Below are 19255 nucleotides of genomic sequence, written 5' to 3'. Positions count from 1 at the left end.
GGCTGTCCCAGCTCCAGCACACTCCTACTCCAGAGCCTCTGTAGAGGCTGTTGCTTCAGGGCCAGAGCTTCAGAGAACCCCACACCTCTGGGGGTCACCATGAAACCCTGGGGTTGAAGGCCACTGTAGGGTGATGAGATCTTTACTCCCCTGCCCCACCCTGAAACATTCATCCCTCCCCCTCTGCCATCAGCACATTCTGTAGCCTCTTGGGTTACCTGGCTGCCTGGGTGTCCCATTTTCTTCAGGGGGGATTCCCTGCCAGTTTCATGGGGGAGCTAAAGGCTGTGTTCCCAGAGGCTGAGCTAAGGCGGCAATGGTGGGGGGAGTTCAGGAGAGACAGACAGTCCTGGCTTTGCTTACCAGGGCCTGGACACTAAATCCCTTGTTGATGGCTGCAGCAACCCCTCCCTAGGGTAAGGTTACCATCCGCGCTGTCCCCTTGACTGTCTCCCTTCCCTAGTTCCCTGTATCTCTCTTGAGCTACTTCCTCTGTCCCCCTAAAGATGCTCTCCCCTCTCCTTTGATCCCCCAAAGGCTTGGAGTACCCCCTCTGTTAATCAGACACACTAGGCAGGGAGGAGACTGTGACATGGAAAGAGGTTCAGGATGTCAACACAAGGCTAAGGGCTGACGAAGCCTGAGAGCCAAGAGGGCTTACAGAAAGATCTGCTCAGGGCGAGCTTGGAACTGAGCATTCAGTGTAACTGGGGAAGTTGAGGCAACTGGGGGTGGGGTCAGTAGCAGATCATAGAAAGTAACTTTACTCCCCCTCCCCTCTGGGGCCAGGGCCACCTTTGCGTCCGTTATGAGTGACACCTCAGGCTGCAGCCCCACTGTTCCTCACTGTCAGCAGAAACCTCTCTCCCTCCTGACCCCTCCTGCTGGGGTCTCAGCCAGCCAATCCCTGACCTGGGGGAAGGGGGAGCCTGCCCCCCCCACTCCCTCATAAGGACCAGCTGGGGGCTGGGGGGGTGGCCGGCTGCGCAAGTAGGACTGGGGTCAGAACTTCGTGGAAAGGAGAAGAATCTGGGGGGGCAAGCAAGGAAAAGGAAGGAGCCCAGATCAACAGGCAGGTGGATACGCTGAAGAAGTCCCCCCACAAGTGAGAGGCCCCTAAGAAGGAATACATCACCCCCTGGCCCCCAAGAAGGGAGCACAATGGAGGCCGCACACTCCAAGTCCACAGAGGAATGTTTGTCCTATTTTGGGGTGAGCGAGACCACAGGCCTTACCCCAGACCAAGTTAAGCGGCATCTGGAAAAATATGGCCCCAATGGTAAGTATCCCTCAGAGGAGACGCTGATATGGCTGCCCTCTTATCCCTACCAGTGGGGACTGCTGCTTCCAGGGTGTATAAGGTCAAGCAAGGCAGTGGCCTGTTTCTTGCAGGAGAAGGAAGATAAAAGTTTTAAAATCTGGAGCTTGGGGGCATTTCATAGGGTGACCTTGAACCTCATGGGATGCCCTTTTGATACCCTGATTCTCTTATGTTAGCCACAGAGCTTGGGGTGTGGGGGGCATGAGGCTGAGCCCCCACTGAATTTGTTCTTTTCTTCTTTTTCCTTGGGTAGAGCTCCCTGCTGAGGAAGGTAAGTTACCCGGCCGCTCCTATGTGTCTCACTCCCAACTCCCTGTCTTCTCCTTACTGAGACCCGTAGCCTTTACCCAAAAGGCAGAGACCCTTCTTCAAAGCTTAGTGTCTGGAGACTTCCCTGAGGCCTCCCGCCCTGGAACAGTTGCCACAGATTTGAAGAGCCTTTTTGGCTGTTTCATCTCTTTCTTGCATGCCAAGCTGGGCTGCCCATCAATCTAGAAGACCAGGGCATTCTAGACTCTGGACCCCAGCTCATCTAGAGCCTCAGACACTCATCTTTTGGATCTTAACCCCTGGGACTCCTCTTCTTGCCTCTCCCCCAGGCAAGTCTCTGTGGGAGTTGGTGGTAGAGCAGTTTGAAGACCTGCTGGTGCGGATTCTTCTCCTGGCTGCCTGCATTTCCTTTGTAAGTGCTGTCTGAAGTATGATGTGGGCTTGTCATCAGCCTGTGGCTCTTACTATCCTGGATGCCCCCCTGTTTTCCATGTCAGCACTGGGGGTGGGGTGCTGATTTGCTTCTTCCCCTGCAGAGAGGTTTTATTTTAAGCCCTGAGAGTGTTCTCAGCCAAAACACTGAAGCTAAGCCACCCTCCCAGCTTCAAGGGCCTCAAGAGCTCAGGTTACCCCCCCTAAGCATAGGCTCCCAGCTTCAACGAGGGCTGCAATGCCTACTGTGGGGCCACTATTATTCCCTGCCTGTCCTGGTTGGTCCCTACTCTGCTTCATCAATCCTGGCCTGTCCTCTCCAGCCTGTGATGCTGATTGACTGAAAAAAAGACTTAGTACAAGGGCAGCTGCCAGTGTGCCCTCCAGCCCTTACTAACCTTTCACTCCCCAGCCCTCAACTGTCTCCAGGCTTTACCACACGCTACTTCCAATAGGCCTAGAGCTTGGTGCCCTCTGATTCATTCTTACCTCTTGGTATCTCCAGTTCCCTCAGAGCCTTAGGCTACCCCATCCCCTTGTTAAATCTTCAGTGTTCATAGCCCCTGGTGCTGGCTGCTTGTCACCCTCCATCCCAGCAGTCCATCTTGAGTTTTAGAATTTCTTTAGCATCTTAGTTGGAAAATAAGACCTAGGAGAGAAAAACAAAAAACAAAAACAAAAAACAAAGCCAACCAAACAAAACCAATACTGTGGAGGCCCCATGTGCTCCTGAGCCTAAACTGGCAGAGCCTCCCCTTTCTCCTCAGATTTGCTCCTTGACATTTGCCTGTGGCTGCTGCCTGGCGGTGGTAACAGCTGGGGTGGGGTGGGTGCAGGAGGCCTGTAACCCTACCTCCCTCCTGTTCTCTCATGAAATTGGAGCTTCCATGCCTTGGTGGTAAGGGAGGGCTGTGGGTGGGCTGGGCCCTTCCAGGACCATAGGGATTTTCCTACTGGGCTTGGGTCCCTGTGGGATGGAGTGGATGTAAGGGTGGTTGACCCTGGGTGTCCCCAGAGGTTTGCTTACAAGCCAACAATTTGGTTGGGGAAACCTGAAAGCCTTCGCAGGTAATCCCCAACTGTGTGTGACTGCATTGCCGATCTGCACAACATGGCAAGGGTGACAGGTCTGTGTGCTTGGGGCTCTGTGGCAAAGAGAGGAGCCATGCGTAGGAGTGGAGCTTCAGCATCCCACAGGCCCCTTAGCCCGCTGGCTGACCTCTGCAGCCATCTTCAAAAGCCTTTCAGTTCCTTTTGTCCTTTAGGGCTTTGTTACCATCCATTTATTCTCTCTTCCCCTCTCAGGTGCTGGCCTGGTTTGAGGAAGGTGAGGAAACCGTCACTGCCTTTGTGGAACCTTTTGTCATTCTCTTGATCCTCATTGCCAACGCCATTGTGGGGGTTTGGCAGGTTAGTTTTGACCTCTCCTCTGACCTGTCTCGCCACTCCACATCATTCCCCTAGCCTTGCCCACTCCTCTGGTCCTCTCATTGGGCTTGCAAAGGTAGGGAGTGTTCGAAAAGCTGAAAGACTCATTTGCTTGCTGTGTGAGCATGTCCCTAAGCCTGTTTCCTCACCTGTAAACTAGGGCTAGTAAGCTAAGTTTAGGGCACAGCCCTTCAGCACCCCAGAGACAGAGGCAGGGGTCTCTCTAGTCCTAGGCTAGCTGGGACTACAGTGTGAATTTCTGTCTAAAAAAAAAAAAAAAAAAAAAAAAAGCTAGGAAGGGTAGCACACACTTATAACCCCACTACAAAGAGAAAGGAAAGGAAAGGGGGCAAAGTCAGATGTGGTGGCGCACACCCTTTGTCCACATTTGCAGGGCAGAGGCTGGCAGATCTCTGTGAATTTGAGGCCCATATGGTCTACAGAGAGAGTTCTAGGTCAGGCAGGGCTACATAATGAGCCCCTGATTTAAAAAAACAAAGGAAAGAGAGAAAGAAAGAAAGAAAGAAAGAAAGAAAGAAAGAAAGAAAGAAAGAGAAGGAGAGAGAGAAAGAGTAAAGAAAGAAAGGAAGAAAGGAAGGGAGAGAAAAGAAAAACCAGGACTCATAACTGTGCTCCTCAGACTTGATGCAATTAAAAGAGAACTGGAAGTTCATGGCACATAGTAGACACTCAGTAAATTACTGGGTGATTTCCGTTTCCACTCATATCACCACTTTTCTTTCCTTGTCTCTTGCTTTCTGTTTTGTTTTATGTTTGTTTGTTATGTTTGTTATGTTTGTTTTGTTTTTCTTTTTAAAATTCCTTTCTTCCGGCCCAACCCCTCTCACTTGTTTTTAGCCACCGCGGCATTTTCTGCAACAGACACAGCCCTGCTGTATGTGGCGTTCTGTCCACCCCTCCTGCCAGCTGGACCTGCATAAGCCAGTCTTTTCTCCAATGTCCCTATTTCTGCTTAGATCCCCATTCCCCTTCCTCCCTCTGTATGTCCCTCTCCCTTCCTGCACGTTCCCAGACCAGCCTCCTGCTCTTCCAGGACTTTTTTTTCTGACTCCGCTCTTGTCTGCTCTCCTTCTCAGGAACGGAACGCGGAGAACGCCATCGAGGCGCTGAAAGAATATGAACCTGAGATGGGGAAGGTCTATCGGGCTGACCGAAAGTCAGTGCAAAGGATCAAGGCTCGGGACATCGTCCCTGGGGACATCGTGGAGGTGGCTGGTAAGTGCTGGTATGGATAGTCCAGGAGGGCAGACCTGGGTCAAGGGACCTGTCAGCTCTGATCCTGCCGTCTGTGAGGATGGTGCTTTTGCTTCTCCTTCCCGGACTCCTCAGGGGTCATTCCAGGACATGCAGGCCACCGCACCCCTCCCCACTAGAGTCTCAATAGGAACAGCTAGTCCTGTCCCAGAGGCAGCAGACAGACCCCCTGTTCCCCCTCCCCTCAACCAACACTTGCAAGCAACAGGTGGAAGCCAGTCCCTGCCAATGTCCCCATCTCCACCCCTTCCCGGGCCTGGCTCCCCTCTCCTTCCACCCACCAGTGGTCAGCTTTCAGTCTTGACCCCTCAGTGTCCTTGAGGCCTCTCAAAGGGGAAGGAATGAGAGTAGAAGAGTGTGGGGGTGGGGTGGATGACTACCCTAACCACCATGTAAGGGTAACTCCTAGTTCTCTCCCAGCTAGGAGCATGGGACCTATGAGGAGGGCGCTCAAGGAGGGCCCTGCCCCCTCAGGGACACTTAATGCCGCTCAGGGAGGGGTGTGGCTGGGGAGCTAAGATTACTAGGATTCTGCTCCCTTCAGCGCTTTTTATATTTGCCCTGAGTAGGACTTTCCACCTCTCTCAGTCCCTAGCCTGGTGAATGTGTATTTCTAAGCTTCTGTCTCTCATACTGTGTCACCTTCTATACCATGTCACCACCAGGAGACGCATAGGGTGGGAAGCTGGTGGGCTGAAGACCCCTCAGCTCCATTACCAGGGCAGTCCTGCTATGGTGACAGTTTGGGGTCAGTGCCATGAATGTCTATAAATACCACCTGGGCTTCAGTGACAAGTGTGTCGTTCGGACTCCATTGCTGGCCTCCTCCCTCCTGCTTCCTCTGGCACTGGAGGAGGGACCTTAGAAACCAAGAGAAAGGGAAGGAAGTGAACTTTGCCCCAATTCCACCCATGGGACCAAGGTGGCTTTAGGCAGAGACCTGAGGAGGGGAGTGTGTGTCCCCCCCCCCAAAATTCTCTAGTCTGGCAGAGTGTCCTCCTCAGCACCTCCCAAAGTGGGACTCTCATAGTCTGGCTCCCCACTCCCCATCTGTGAAGCCCTGCATTGCAGTCAGGATGCTCCCTCACGTGTCCCTCTGTGATTCTCTGTGCACTCTGCAGCTTCAGGCTCCACTGTCACTCTCGCTTGGCCTGGATTTTCTCAGCCTCACTCTCTGATCTTCCAAGTCACACTCCTTTCTCTGTGTTACATCATTATGTCTCCTTCTTTACCTTCCTCTGGCTTCTCTTTCTCAGTTTCAGATGCCTTCTCCCTAATGGTCCTTTCTGTTATCGAGAATACATTTAGTGAGCACACAGTACCCACTAGGAATTCTAGGGTCTTCCTTCACGGGCTCACAGCTGGTGGGAAGAGGCATATGCACTCAATGGCAGACGATGAAATAGTATCATCTGGGGTGGGAGCAGAGCAGGATGGGAAATCTTGTGCTGAAGGTCTATGAAAGGCAGGGCTGGATGCTGTAGGATCTGATGATGGGAAGGAGACAGAGATTGTGAAGAAAGTAAACTCTGGTCCCAGCTGAACTCACTTCTCTCTCTGCAGTTGGGGACAAAGTCCCCGCAGACATCCGCATCCTCTCCATCAAATCCACCACCCTCCGGGTCGACCAGTCCATCCTGACAGGTAGGCTGACTCAGGTGGGAGGGCATAGTGAAGAAGGAGCTAGGTAGACAGAAAACAGGTCTTGGGTGGATGAAAGAGGACATCCTGCTGTCGGACCTCTTTCTGGTTCTAAGGTAGCATTATCGGTGTGGCATGGCCTTCATTCTGTCACAGGAGCATGGGAGAGGATGTTTGACTGTATTCCATAGCTTTTGCCCTACACCTTCTATATGGACACAGATTGTCCTATCTTCTCCAATGTCCCCCAAAAGCCCCCATATAATGGATTCTGGGATAGAGTGTGGGCTTTGGATACACTTTAAACTCTGGGAGGGAAGTAGTGCAAACTGAGCCCACAGCAAGAGGATCTGAGCCCTTGTCCTTGGTGGGGAGGCCACACTGGTAGTGAAGACTTCTGTCTCCCAGGAATGTGCTGTGCAGTAGACAGATACTTCACACTCGCCGGCTTATTTGGTTCCCACCAGGACATGGGGAGCGAAGGAAGTCAAGCTATCAAAGTCACACAGCACGCTAGGCTTGCTCAGTGTCTTTTAACTCTAAAGGCAACGGACTTCCTATTTGTCCCAAGCTCCTTCCTCCAGAAGCAAGACCTCTGTGGGAGTGCTTGCTTGCTGATCGGGATGGGTCAGGATGTTAAGGAGAGGCACACACCCGAAAACTCTTTGGCCCTTTCTCCACAGGAGAGTCTGTATCTGTCATCAAGCACACAGACCCTGTCCCCGATCCCCGAGCTGTCAACCAGGACAAGAAGAACATGCTCTTCTCAGTAAGCAGTCATACTCATCCAGAGAACCTGGGTGTAGGAGGAAGCATGGCAGAGGAAGAGGAGATGAAGCTCCTAGTCTGTGGCAATGAGGACCATCTCTTGCCTGACCCTACCCCTTCCCTACCTTCCCAGGGTACCAACATCGCAGCCGGCAAGGCCGTAGGCATCGTGGCCACCACTGGTGTGAGTACTGAGATTGGCAAGATCAGAGACCAAATGGCTGCCACCGAGCAGGACAAGACCCCACTGCAGCAGAAGCTTGATGAGTTTGGGGAGCAGCTGTCCAAGGTCATCTCTCTCATCTGTGTGGCTGTCTGGCTTATCAACATTGGCCACTTCAACGACCCTGTCCATGGGGGATCCTGGTTCCGGGGGGCCATTTACTACTTCAAGATTGCTGTGGCCTTGGCTGTGGCAGCCATCCCAGAAGGTAAGACAGGCATTCCTTGTTCATCTGCTGCCTCATGGCAAAGAATATTTCCAGATACAATAACTATGACGGGTCCCATGGAGAAGGACCTGATAGCTCTGGTGGCTGTTATGTAGCTGCCACGGTAGGCCTTGCTCCTCCTGGTTTGTTTCCTCATGATATCTCTGTCCCCATAGGGCTTCCTGCTGTCATCACCACCTGCTTGGCCTTGGGTACCCGCCGGATGGCAAAGAAGAATGCCATCGTGAGGAGTTTGCCCTCTGTGGAGACTTTGGGCTGTACCTCTGTCATCTGTTCTGACAAAACAGGGACCCTCACCACCAACCAGATGTCAGTTTGCAAGGTCAGGAGAAGCATAGGCTGTATGACAGATTGGAGCCTGCCTGGGGGTGACATGTGCCCTCTCAAGATGGGCTTCTTAGCATGGCCTGGAAAATGCCAGAGGATAGATTAAGTGGCACCTTTGATCAGGGGAAGAGCTGTATTAGTTTGTCTTCTGTTCCTTTTGTAAACCTCTAAAATCAGCCGGGCGGTGGTGGCGCACGCCTTTAATCCCAGCACTTGGGAGGCAGAGGCAGGCAGATCTCTGAGTTCGAGAGTTCGAGGCTAGCCTGGTCTACAGAGTGAGTTCCAGGACAGCCAGGGCTACACAGAGAAACCCTGTCTCGAAAAAAAACAAAACAAAACAAAAAAACAACAAAAAAACAAAAACAAAAACAAAAACAACCAAAAAACAAAAAAACAAAACTCTAAAATCAACTAGGGGAGTTGAGTTGAGGGTTTGTTCGGCTTACATGTCCCAGTCACAGACCATCATGGAGAGAAGTCAAGGCAGAAACTCAAGACAGGAGCAGAGGCAGCAACCATGGGGGAAGCTGTCCACTGGCTTGCTTTCCATTGCTGTGATAAACACTATGACTAAAAGCAGCTTTGGGAGGAGAGGGTTTATTTTTTATAGCTTATGGTCTATCACTGAGGAAAGTTGAGGCAGGAACTCAAGCTAAGAGCTTGAAGCAGATACTGTGGAGGGATGGGGAGTGCTGCTTACTGGCTTGCTCAGCCTGCTTCCTTAATAACCCCAGGACCACCAGCCTGGGGTAGCCCTGCCCACAGCAGTCTGAGGTCTTCCACATCAGTCATTAATGTCCCTACAGGCCAATCTGATGGAGGCAATCCCTCAGTTGAGTCTCCTCATTTTGGGTGCCATTGATTTGTATCGGGTTTATAAAAACAACAAACAAACAACCCCCCCCCCCAAAAAAAAACCGAGGAGGAAAGGGCCAGGCAGTGCGGTCTGGTCCTTGAGCCCTGTGTCTCTCTGATGTCTCACCAGCCCATTCAGGGACATTCTCTTTAACCTCATTTTTCAGGAAAGTAAACTGAAGTTTAGGGGAATTTGGGGTTCCACCAAAATATATAAAGTTTATAAATAGCAGAGCCAGGTGCAGTAGTGCATGCCTGGAATCCCCACACTCAGGAGGTGAAGGCAGGAGGAGCATTGTGCCTGTGGCCTCCCTTGCATACATATTTAAAGGCCAGCTAGAGCTTGCCTCGTGTATCTGGAGTCCCAAGTACTTGGGAGATTGGGGTACATGATCACTTACATTGTCTTGAAAAACCCCGAAAAAAAAACAAGTTTAAAAGTCTTTATTTATTTTATTTGAGTTATTATTATTTTTTGTTCATGTGTTTGTTTGTTTGGTTTTGGTTTTGGTTTTGGTTTTTCGAGACAGAGTTTCTCTGTGTAGCCCTGACTGTCCTGGAACTCACTCTGTAGACCAGGCTAGCCTCGAACTGAAATCCACCTGCCTCTGCCTCCCAAGTGTTGGGATTAAAGGCGTGCGCCACCACCGCCTGGCATTAATTAATGTATTTATTTAAGAGAGAGAGTGTGTGCATAATGTGTGCATTGATTCTCTTCTTTCACCATGTAGGAAGGAAATGCTACACATCAGGGAAAAAAGAGAGAGATTGGACATTTTTTTTGTCATCTAAAAATATTCCCCCCTGCCCCCCACTATGAAGCCCAGGCTGAGGCTGGCATTGAATTGCTCATTCTTCTGCCTCCATCTCTTAAGAGCTGGGATTGCAGGCTTATACTATCTTGTTGGGCTTTCAAGGCTCTTTAGGTGTTATCCACTGATGTCCCCTCCCCTGCCCTAAACAGAGTTCTGTGAAATAATGTGCCTTTGATGAAATATGGCTTTTTTGTAAGGCTGGGGCTTTAGTTCAGTGGCAGAGTGCTAGCCTAGTATGCACAAGACCCTCTCTTCTAGCCCCAGCACTACAGACATGAATGAATGAATGAATGAATGAATGAATGAATGAATGAATGAATGCCTGGTGCAAGTCATCATGACACAGGAGGATTGCCAGGAGTTTAAAGCCAGCCTTGTGAGTTCCAGGAGAGACCTTGTTTCAAAAAGTAAATGAACAAAAATAAGGAAATAAATGTTTAAAAGGTGAAGAACACAGAGTTACTGGTGGGATGGAGGTAAAGGGGACAGTGTGGGCAGATGGAATTGCTAGCCTGAACATCATGTCCTCCACCTCTCTCTAACACACAGGCTTCACGGCCAGACCACAGGCTTGTAGGGCGTGGCTCTTGACCTCCTATAAAAATGAGTTAAGGCACAATGTGATAGCAAAGGAACCCACACTTTCAGTTCTTCTTGTAGGAAGCTCGGACACTGTGGCTGGAGCCATAAATGGAGCCGCTGCTCACAGGTGCACTTAGCCCCAGTCCCACCACACCTGTTAAACACATCTGTAGACTGACCTGAGGAAGGCCTAGCATAGCTCTCAGTAACTGTGGTGGTTTTGTTTCATTTTGTTGAGACAATGTTTCTCCATGTATTGTCAATGTCCTGGATCTCGCTCTGTAGACCAAGCTAGCCTAGAACTCAAGAGATACACCTACCTTTGCCTTCCAAGAGCTGGGACGAAAGGCATGCTCCACCACCACCCAGCTCGGTAACAGTTTTTAAAAGCCACTGATGAAGAACATGAAGAATTATTGCACAACAAGGAGTGACAGGGAACAGTACAGAGAGGGTCAAGGGGAAGGGAATTGGGGGGAAATGCTTGGAAATTCTCTTAGTCCGGACTTAGAGGTACCTACCTTCGGGGATGGGGATGTGGAATATCTGTGTGTGGTCCTCTCCTGCAGATGTTCATCATTGACAAGGTGGACGGGGATGTCTGCTCACTGAACGAGTTCTCCATCACTGGCTCTACTTATGCTCCCGAGGGAGAGGTGTAAGTCACCCAGGAGTTTCCTGAGTTCTGTGTGCATATCCCCATGCCTTTCCCTGGATGATCTCCTATTCCTTTCCCCTTCCTTCTTCTCTCCCTGCTTTCCCAACCTTGATCTCTCCTTCCCGATGCCTGTTTGCTTCTCTCTGCTCTCTGTATCTCATGCTCTGTCTGCCTTCATTTCTCTCCTGCCTTCTTCCCCACCTTGCTGCCAGCTTGAAGAATGATAAGCCAATCCGAGCAGGGCAGTATGATGGGCTAGTGGAACTTGCTACCATCTGTGCCCTCTGCAATGACTCCTCCTTGGACTTTAATGAGGTAACCTTCTACCCCACCTCACCTCCCAAAGCCTTACCCCTTCCACTCCTGCTTCTGAGGGTCAGTGCTTCCTTCCTGGGCAATCCAGTGGAAACTGGTCTTAGGAAGCAAACATAAATGCAAGAAGGGAGTGGTTGGCTTCTTCTTATTCCATCCAGATGAAGATGTGCATGTTGGTTGAGGACAGGGGACAGGGAATCAAGGCACACACTTCCTCTTCCTCCTCTGTCCATTTCAGACCAAAGGTGTCTATGAGAAGGTGGGTGAGGCCACGGAGACAGCCCTCACCACCTTGGTGGAGAAGATGAATGTGTTCAACACGGAAGTGAGAAGCCTCTCTAAAGTGGAACGGGCCAACGCCTGCAACTCGGTGAGTTGGGACTCCATCCATAGGCCTAGCCCCAAGATCCAGGCTGACAGACAGACAAAACCTTGTGTCTGTGCTGGGACCCCCAACTAGGTAGGACCCCAATGGCTTCACTCACTGCTTTTCCAATCCAGGCTGAGGTCTGGTGAAATCAATCCCCTTTCCCCATAGTAATATAGTTAGTGCTGTCTGTCTACAACACCCTGGGAGACCACTTTTTCTTGTTGTGACCCAAGGTTGGACAGAGCTGGGCAGAAGCCATGGTGTCACTTGCTGTGCTGGCCCTGACTTTAGCCACGGCACGTCGGTCTCTGTCAGCTCTCAGGTCTTGGTGTGGGTTCTGAACTGTGCAGCCATTCATCCCACAGGGTGGTGAGGTCCACTCCAGGGTACAGGGCCAGTGCTGGCACTCACTGGGCTCTTGCTGTGACCACTTGCTGGTCTCTTGAGTATAATGCTACCTACATCTCTCTTTCTTGACATCCTCCTGCCTCAGTCTTCAAGAGTTGGCATTAATAGTATGTACCTCCATGGCTGGCTTTCCTCCATCTCTCTATTTTGTTATTGGTCCTAGAAAATGGAATCTAGAAGCTTACATGTGCTATGCAAACATTTCTTTCTTTTTTCAAGACAAGGTTTTCTCTGTGTAGCTTAGCTGTCCTGAAACTCACTCTGTAGACCAGGCTGGCCTTGAGCTCAGAGATTCAGTAGCCTTCCTCTCCTGAGTGCTGGGATTAAAGGCATACACTACCACCACTGCCTTTTTTTTTTTAATTTACATTAGTGTTCTGCCTCCCGGTATGTCTGTGTGAGTGTGTCAAATCCCCTAGAACAGGAATTATAGACAGTTGTGAGCTGCCATAAGGGTGCTGGGATTTGAACTTGGGTCCTTCGGAAGAGCAGCCAGTGCTCTCAACCATTGAGCTACCCCTCCAGCCGTATTTCTTTCCTCTACAAAACCAATTTTTTTTATTAATTTAAAAATATCCGCCAGGCAGTGGTGGTGCACGCCTTTAATCTCAGCGCTTGGGAGGCAGAGGCAGGCGGATTTCTGAGTTCGAGGCCAGCCTGGTCTACAGAGTGAGTTCCAGGACAGCCCGGGCTACACAGAGAAATCCTGTCTCAAAAAACCAAAAAAAAAAAAAAAAAAAATCCTTTCTTCTTGTATGTGTGAGATAAACATGGCTGCTTTGTTTATTGTTATGTGTTTGTGTGCAGTGAGGGTGTATGACATGTAGCGGGGAGCATGTACTATGTTGTGTATGTAAAGGTCAGAAGACTTGGGAATTGTTTGTCTTTCACTGTGGTTCTGGAATCAAACTCGGTTTGCATGGTCATCAGGTTGTGTGGCAAACGCTTTTCCCACTAAGCCATCTCTGCTTTATTTAATATTTCAGAAAAGCAAAAGTATGGTTTTTTTTTTTCAGTGTTAAGGATTAAGTTTGAGGCTTCATGCTTGATAGGCAAATGTTTTTATTGCCACCTCTCTAGTCTTGTTATTTCTATTTGATTTTGTGGAGGGCTTGTATATCTGTCTGTCTGTCTGTCTGTCTATCTGTCTATCTATCTATCATCTATCTATCTATCTACCTACCTACCTACCTACCTACCTACCTATGAATGAATGATATTCTGGGACTGAGCCCCAAGCCTCTCACGTGCTAGGCTGGTGCTTTACCATTGAGCTAGAGCCTTAGTCCCATGTGCGATGTAGTTGGTAAATCAATGCTGTCATTATTTTCTTTCATTTTGTTTTGAGATAAAGTCGTGCCGCACAGGTCGGATTGGTCTTGAACTTGCAGCACTACTCCAGCTTTAGTCTGCAAGCACTAGCATTATAGGTGTAAATCATGCTTGGCCATGGTGCTCACTTACTTAACGCTGTGTCCTCAGTACTAGGCCCACACTATCTAATGATCCATATTTCGTTTACATTCAAATTAAATAGAGATGCTTGGGAAACACCGGCAGGGGAATTACAGTAAGTTCAATGACAATCTGGAGACCCTGTCTCAAAAGTCTTGGCCATGCTGGCTACATTTCCCACTGGCACTGCATCCAAGGTGCAGGTCGTATATTTCTTTGGTCACTGAATGTGCTATTGGGCAGCAGCGTGCAAAGCCACTTGTTTCTGACGTGCTTTAAACTGGACACTTGAGCTTTGGGTGTGGCTCAGTGGTCGTGCACCTGCCTGGCATGTATGAGCCATGAATTCTAGCCTTAGCACTACAAAAATGAAAATCAAACAGCCCACCATCAAAATGGTAGGCTCCAGTCCCGGACTTCTATGTTTGTCTTGTCTGTAACAGACTTTGCTTTAGGCCCAGCCTCAGCGTGGGGTTTACTCTGCCATAGATCCTTTGGGGTTGTTTTAAAGAGATCTGGTCTCTACCTCCCAGGTGATCCGACAACTAATGAAGAAGGAATTCACCCTGGAATTTTCCCGAGACAGGAAGTCTATGTCTGTCTACTGTTCTCCAGCTAAGTCTTCACGGGCTGCTGTAGGCAACAAGATGTTTGTCAAGGTCAGGAACCTTTTCTTTCTAACACTGGGGACCTTTCCTATGCCCGTCCTCTGAACCCTAGAAGGTAGGCAAGGATCTGTGAATGCTGTTCTGGTTTTCTAGGGTGCCCCCGAGGGAGTCATCGACCGCTGTAACTATGTGCGTGTTGGCACAACCCGTGTGCCATTGACAGGCCCTGTGAAGGAGAAGATCATGTCGGTGATCAAGGAGTGGGGCACTGGCCGGGATACCCTACGGTGCCTGGCACTGGCCACCCGGGACACACCTCCCAAACGGGAGGAAATGGTTCTGGATGACTCAGCCAAGTTCATGGAGTATGAGGTGAGCCAGTAAAGGTCTTTTTGACCTAGGACTTGTTTGAGACAGTTTTCCCAGTGGCTCCCTCTTGCCTGCTGCCAGGATGCTCATCCCCTAGTACCTCAAATTAATGGCTGTGTCCTATAGCTCCCCATATCACAAGACATTAAGGTGACAGTTTCATGAAACGTCTAACCCAGCCAGATTTGGTATCTTGGCCCTCAGTAGACTGAGATAGGCCAGCCTCACAAGCAAGACCCTGTTTCAAAAACAACCACAGGAACAAAAGCCAAGGAAAGATCATTTAGTCCAGTGCTGCCCAGTGTGGTACTGAGGCTGGAACCCAGGGCAGGCAGGTGTGCTCACCCCAGCTGTGCCCGCATCCAGTCTGCATTCACCATACTCTGTGGGAACCACTGCCACCCAAGTGTCTGAGCTTGTTTTGAGGCAACTGATGTACTTCCTGCTGTGGACTCTGAACAGCCCCAAAAGCTCACTGCCTGCATTTATAGAAGGAGATTATGGCCTGCCAGGTAACAGGGTGTGCTCAGAGTGATGGATCAGGGAGGGCTCTGCTAGGACACACAAGCTACCGTGCTAACATGTAGCTTTTCCTTTTCTTTTCTTGCTTTGTTTTGTTTTTTGTTGTGGTTGTTCTTGAGACAGGGTTTTGTAATGTAGCCGGGGCTGGCCCTGAACTCAAATTCATGAACTTCTCTTTACCTCCTGAGTGTCAGAACCACAGGGTACCTACCACACCCAGGTTCAGCTCTCCTTTTTTAAATCAGTCAGTCAGTCAGTCAGTCTGTCTATCTGTATCTATGCATCTATTTTTTTTTTTTTCTTTTGAGATAGGGTTTCTCTGTGTAACAGCTCTGGCTGTCCAGAAACTTGCTTTGTAGACCAGGCTGGCCTCGAATTCACAGAGATCCACTTGCCTCTGCTTCTCAAGTGCCGTCACTTTCTGATTCAGCAGGCCCTGGCACTGCCAGTATATGCAGGCAATATAAGGAATGAGAAGTGTTTCCTGGCTCTGTGCTTCCAAGATCCTGCTGTTGTCAAACACCAGGTCCCAAGGCAGCAGGCCCCAGCTTTGCCAACAATCTTCCTTTGAACTTCCTCCTGTCTGTCCCAAATTCGCCCCTGACCTGTCACCATCTGCATCTTTCCAGATGGACCTGACGTTTGTTGGTGTTGTGGGCATGTTGGATCCACCCCGCAAGGAGGTCACAGGCTCTATCCAGCTGTGTCGTGATGCTGGGATCAGAGTGATCATGATCACTGGTGACAACAAAGGTACAGCCATCGCCATCTGCCGACGAATTGGCATCTTTTCGGAGAATGAGGAAGTGGCTGATCGTGCCTACACTGGCCGTGAGTTTGATGACCTGCCCCTGGCTGAGCAGCGGGAGGCCTGCAGACGCGCCTGCTGCTTCGCTCGTGTGGAGCCCTCACATAAGTCCAAGATTGTGGAGTACCTGCAGTCCTATGATGAGATCACAGCCATGGTGAGAAGTCCCAGAGGGCTGCCTGGGTCAAGGTTCTGAGTGTCCCCATGCATGGCCAGAGGGGAGGGACTCTGTTTCTGCATGGAGTCTGGGGAGGGGAAATATAAAGTATCTCGAATCTGGAGTTTCTCACTTTCTCTTTCCGTCTTCAGACAGGGGATGGTGTCAATGATGCCCCTGCTCTGAAGAAGGCCGAGATTGGCATTGCCATGGGATCTGGTACTGCTGTGGCTAAGACAGCCTCCGAGATGGTCCTGGCTGATGATAACTTCTCCACCATTGTGGCTGCCGTGGAGGAAGGTCGCGCCATCTACAATAACATGAAGCAGTTCATCCGCTACCTCATCTCTTCCAACGTGGGCGAGGTGGTCTGGTGAGCAGCCAGGACAGGCATCCAGAAAACAACAGGGCTGAGGGGGTGATCATGGGACTTGAAACCAATTAATGCATGACCTCTCTCCTCTGGCAGTATCTTCTTGACAGCAGCCTTGGGGCTGCCTGAGGCCCTGATCCCTGTGCAGCTGCTATGGGTGAACCTGGTGACCGATGGGCTCCCTGCTACTGCCCTGGGATTCAACCCACCTGACCTGGACATCATGGACCGCCCTCCCCGGAGTCCCAAGGAGCCTCTTATCAGTGGCTGGCTCTTTTTCCGCTACATGGCAATTGGGGGTAAGCAAAAGGGACTCAACAACTTTTCTCAGCCCCTGTCCCTGATTCCAGCTTTCCCCAATTCAAGGTGCCCAAAGGGGCCTCTTCCTTAGCCAGCTGCCTCCAGCTGTGTGAGGTCCTCCTGTTACTTAACTCCTCAGCCCTGATCCAGCTCCTCTCTTCTTCCCACCACAGGATACGTGGGTGCAGCCACTGTGGGGGCAGCTGCCTGGTGGTTCTTGTATGCAGAGGATGGGCCTCACGTCAGCTACCATCAGCTGGTAGGGAGGACGATGCGGAGGTGAGCCCTCAGAGGGCAACGTTAAAGGCTTCTGTGGACCTCAGCTTCTGTCTCTTTCTTTGTAGACTCACTTCATGCAGTGCACTGAGCACAACCCTGAATTTGATGGCCTGGACTGTGAGGTCTTTGAGGCCCCCGAGCCCATGACCATGGCCTTGTCGGTGTTGGTGACCATCGAGATGTGCAATGCTCTCAACAGGTAGGTCTTGTCCACTTGGGTGGGCCCTCGGCCTTCCTGAGTCTGCTCTCTTGTTCTCCCCACCTCTCTTCTCCCTCTAAATTGCCTTATCACATCTTTCTCTGTATCCCTGTCCCTCCATCTGCCTGGCCTTTGTCCTAGCCTGTCTGAGAACCAGTCCCTACTACGGATGCCACCCTGGGTGAACATCTGGCTGCTCGGTTCCATCTGCCTGTCTATGTCCCTCCACTTCCTCATCCTCTATGTCGACCCCCTGCCGGTGAGCTGTCACTCCTCCTCTGTCCCAGGGAGCCCATGCAGAGCATGCGTCCACAGGGTGCTCACAGGGTGTGGTAGTTCATGTCACCCTGGTCCCCCTTTCCTCCTGAGGAAGCACTTGTCTTTCCTGATGCCTGCTGTCCTCTTCCCAGATGATCTTCAAGCTCCGGGCCCTGGACTTTACCCAGTGGCTCATGGTCCTCAAGATCTCACTTCCAGTCATCGGGCTAGACGAGCTTCTCAAGTTCATCGCCCGGAACTATCTGGAGGGTAAGGAACATCCCTTTTTCCTTGTACCCAGTACTGAGCAGAGCCCCTGCCCTCTGCGCCGCGAACATGCGCCACAAGTCATCCCCCTCTTCCTTTGTAGGTAGGTAGGTAAGTTCGTTTTGGCCCTGGTGGGACCAGTGTCCCCAGGGAGGACAGCCCAAGCCCTCTCCCCACTACAGCTTTGACTGGTGGGATTTCCCCCCAGCCTGCTCAGCCCTATGGCTCTGAGGGCCTCCTTCCCTCTTGATAACGGCCTCTCTCTGTCCTCTCTGGCCATAGGATAACCACCCCCCTCCTCCATGTCTTTGAACCGTGTCACAGGTATTTCCCTACCCACCCTGCCCCAGCTGCTGCGCCCTGCCGCTCGCCCACCAGCCCATGCGCACCCCCGCGGTCACTTGCGCTCGCAGCTCTCCCTGGAGCCACTGCTGCTGTTGCCACTGCCCGCTTCCACATGAGGGCCGTGCCATTACTGTGGGCACTGGCAGCTGTGAGGCTGTGTCCTGGCCGTCCAGTCCGCTGGGCTGCGCTGCGTCGCGCTGGCTGTCTCTGCTGCTGGGGCTGCGGTGGCTGGGGGCGGGCTGGGGTCTGGCACACCACAGGTGAGTAGGGAAGGGGCCCATAGGCCCCTCCAGGTGAGTGTGCAGGAGATGCACAAGGAGACGCAGCTCTCCCACTGTGCCCACCTGCTCCATCCCCCGCCTTTCTTCTTCCAGATCCAGAAGACGAAAGAAGGAAGTAACCAGCCCTTGTGCCCTGTCTCCCCCACCCTAATAGCAACGCATCTTCAGCCAAAGCTGAAGCACAGACCCTTCTTCTCCCTCAATTCTGTTTATAAACAAAGTTCCCCACCCCTCATCCCCTTCAGCAATCTGCTGTCCCTCCGAACCTTGTAAATCCCCTTCCCGACCTCATGGGGCTTGCAGGGACAAGGCAACTGACTAGCTGACTGCTTATTTATTGAAAATAAATGACAGAAAAGTATGGCCTTGCCTCCTTATATCCTGGGGCCTATTTCAGGTGCCTATGGACAAATACCTTAGTGTCATACAGTCCAGAAAGCAGCTGTGTGTCCCAGGGCCTCTGTGTGAGGAGCCCCCTGAATCCAACAGCTTCTAGCCATACGCTGGGTGTGCTAGAGAGTGGGACCGGATGCTGGCCTGAGGTGACAGGGTGGAAGAGCTGGATCCATGAGGGAGCGTGGCAGCCTGAAAGCCACAGGGCTCAGCCTGTACTTTGGTTCTGGAAGGAGGCTGGGACCCTTTTCTAGGTATCATCCCTGAGGGCAGGGCCAGCCACCCTGGGTGGAAGTAGAGGCCCTAGGGACATCACCATCCAGGTTTGCAGCTGATGGACTCCATTCTGAGACCTGCAGTCCATGCCTCACAGTTCTGGTAGAGAAAGGGGCAGCTTCCCTAGCAGGAAAGCCTCTCGCCTGGCCCCTCACGAGTCTTTAATGTCCCTAATGTCCCTGAGGGGTGCCTCGTCCAGGATGCTACGCACTTGTTCTAGTGTCTCTGCTTGGCGGATCCGCTCCAGGCGTACCTGTGTGGTTGGGGAGGAGATATGGAAAGCCCTGTGGAGGAAACAGTCCCTGCCTGACCAGCCAGTCCCTCAAGTCAGCTCCATAGAATCAATCTGTGTTTAGATGGGGTCAAGGGAAGGAATGAGTCCCAGGAGCTAGGCTTGAAGTCTGAGCGTTGCTGACCATTGCTGCGGCTAACAGCATGAATCTGTCAT

General features: G+C 51.3%; 2 protein-coding genes across 4 annotated transcripts in view; one reads left to right on the top strand and one right to left on the bottom strand.

The window, feature by feature from the left end:
- Positions 1-976: 976 nt before the first annotated feature.
- On the top strand, positions 977-18499 carry Atp2a1 (ATPase sarcoplasmic/endoplasmic reticulum Ca2+ transporting 1). Its single transcript, XM_028764296.1, has 23 exons — positions 977-1279; positions 1575-1592; positions 1921-2003; positions 3329-3433; positions 4549-4687; positions 6290-6370; positions 7051-7136; positions 7269-7566; positions 7743-7909; positions 10736-10824; positions 11037-11139; positions 11378-11509; positions 13906-14031; positions 14134-14352; positions 15501-15836; positions 15989-16209; positions 16306-16508; positions 16683-16768; positions 16854-16987; positions 17129-17246; positions 17398-17515; positions 17795-17836; positions 18232-18499. The coding sequence occupies exons 1-22, from the start codon at positions 1162-1164 to the stop codon at positions 17797-17799; spliced, it is 2985 nt and encodes a 994-aa protein (XP_028620129.1). The 5' UTR covers positions 977-1161; the 3' UTR covers positions 17800-17836; positions 18232-18499.
- The window catches only part of Rabep2 (rabaptin, RAB GTPase binding effector protein 2), a 15960-nt gene continuing 15162 nt past the window's right edge, over positions 18458-19255 (bottom strand). For 2 of the 3 annotated variants that reach the window (XM_028764297.1, XM_028764298.1), the window contains exon 13: positions 18458-19060. In XM_028764297.1, the coding sequence (XP_028620130.1) occupies positions 18959-19060 (102 nt within the window). In that variant the 3' untranslated portion in view covers positions 18458-18958. Of the gene's footprint in view, positions 19092-19255 lie in introns of all 3 variants that reach the window. The other variant, XM_028764299.1, reaches the window with a different exon arrangement.

This window comes from Grammomys surdaster, unplaced genomic scaffold, assembly GCF_004785775.1.
Source record: "Grammomys surdaster isolate TR1022 unplaced genomic scaffold, NIH_TR_1.0 142, whole genome shotgun sequence".
Classification (NCBI taxonomy): Eukaryota; Metazoa; Chordata; class Mammalia; order Rodentia; family Muridae; genus Grammomys; species Grammomys surdaster.
Note: the sequence above shows the minus strand (reverse complement) of the source record. Positions and strands in the feature narration are given on the sequence as shown.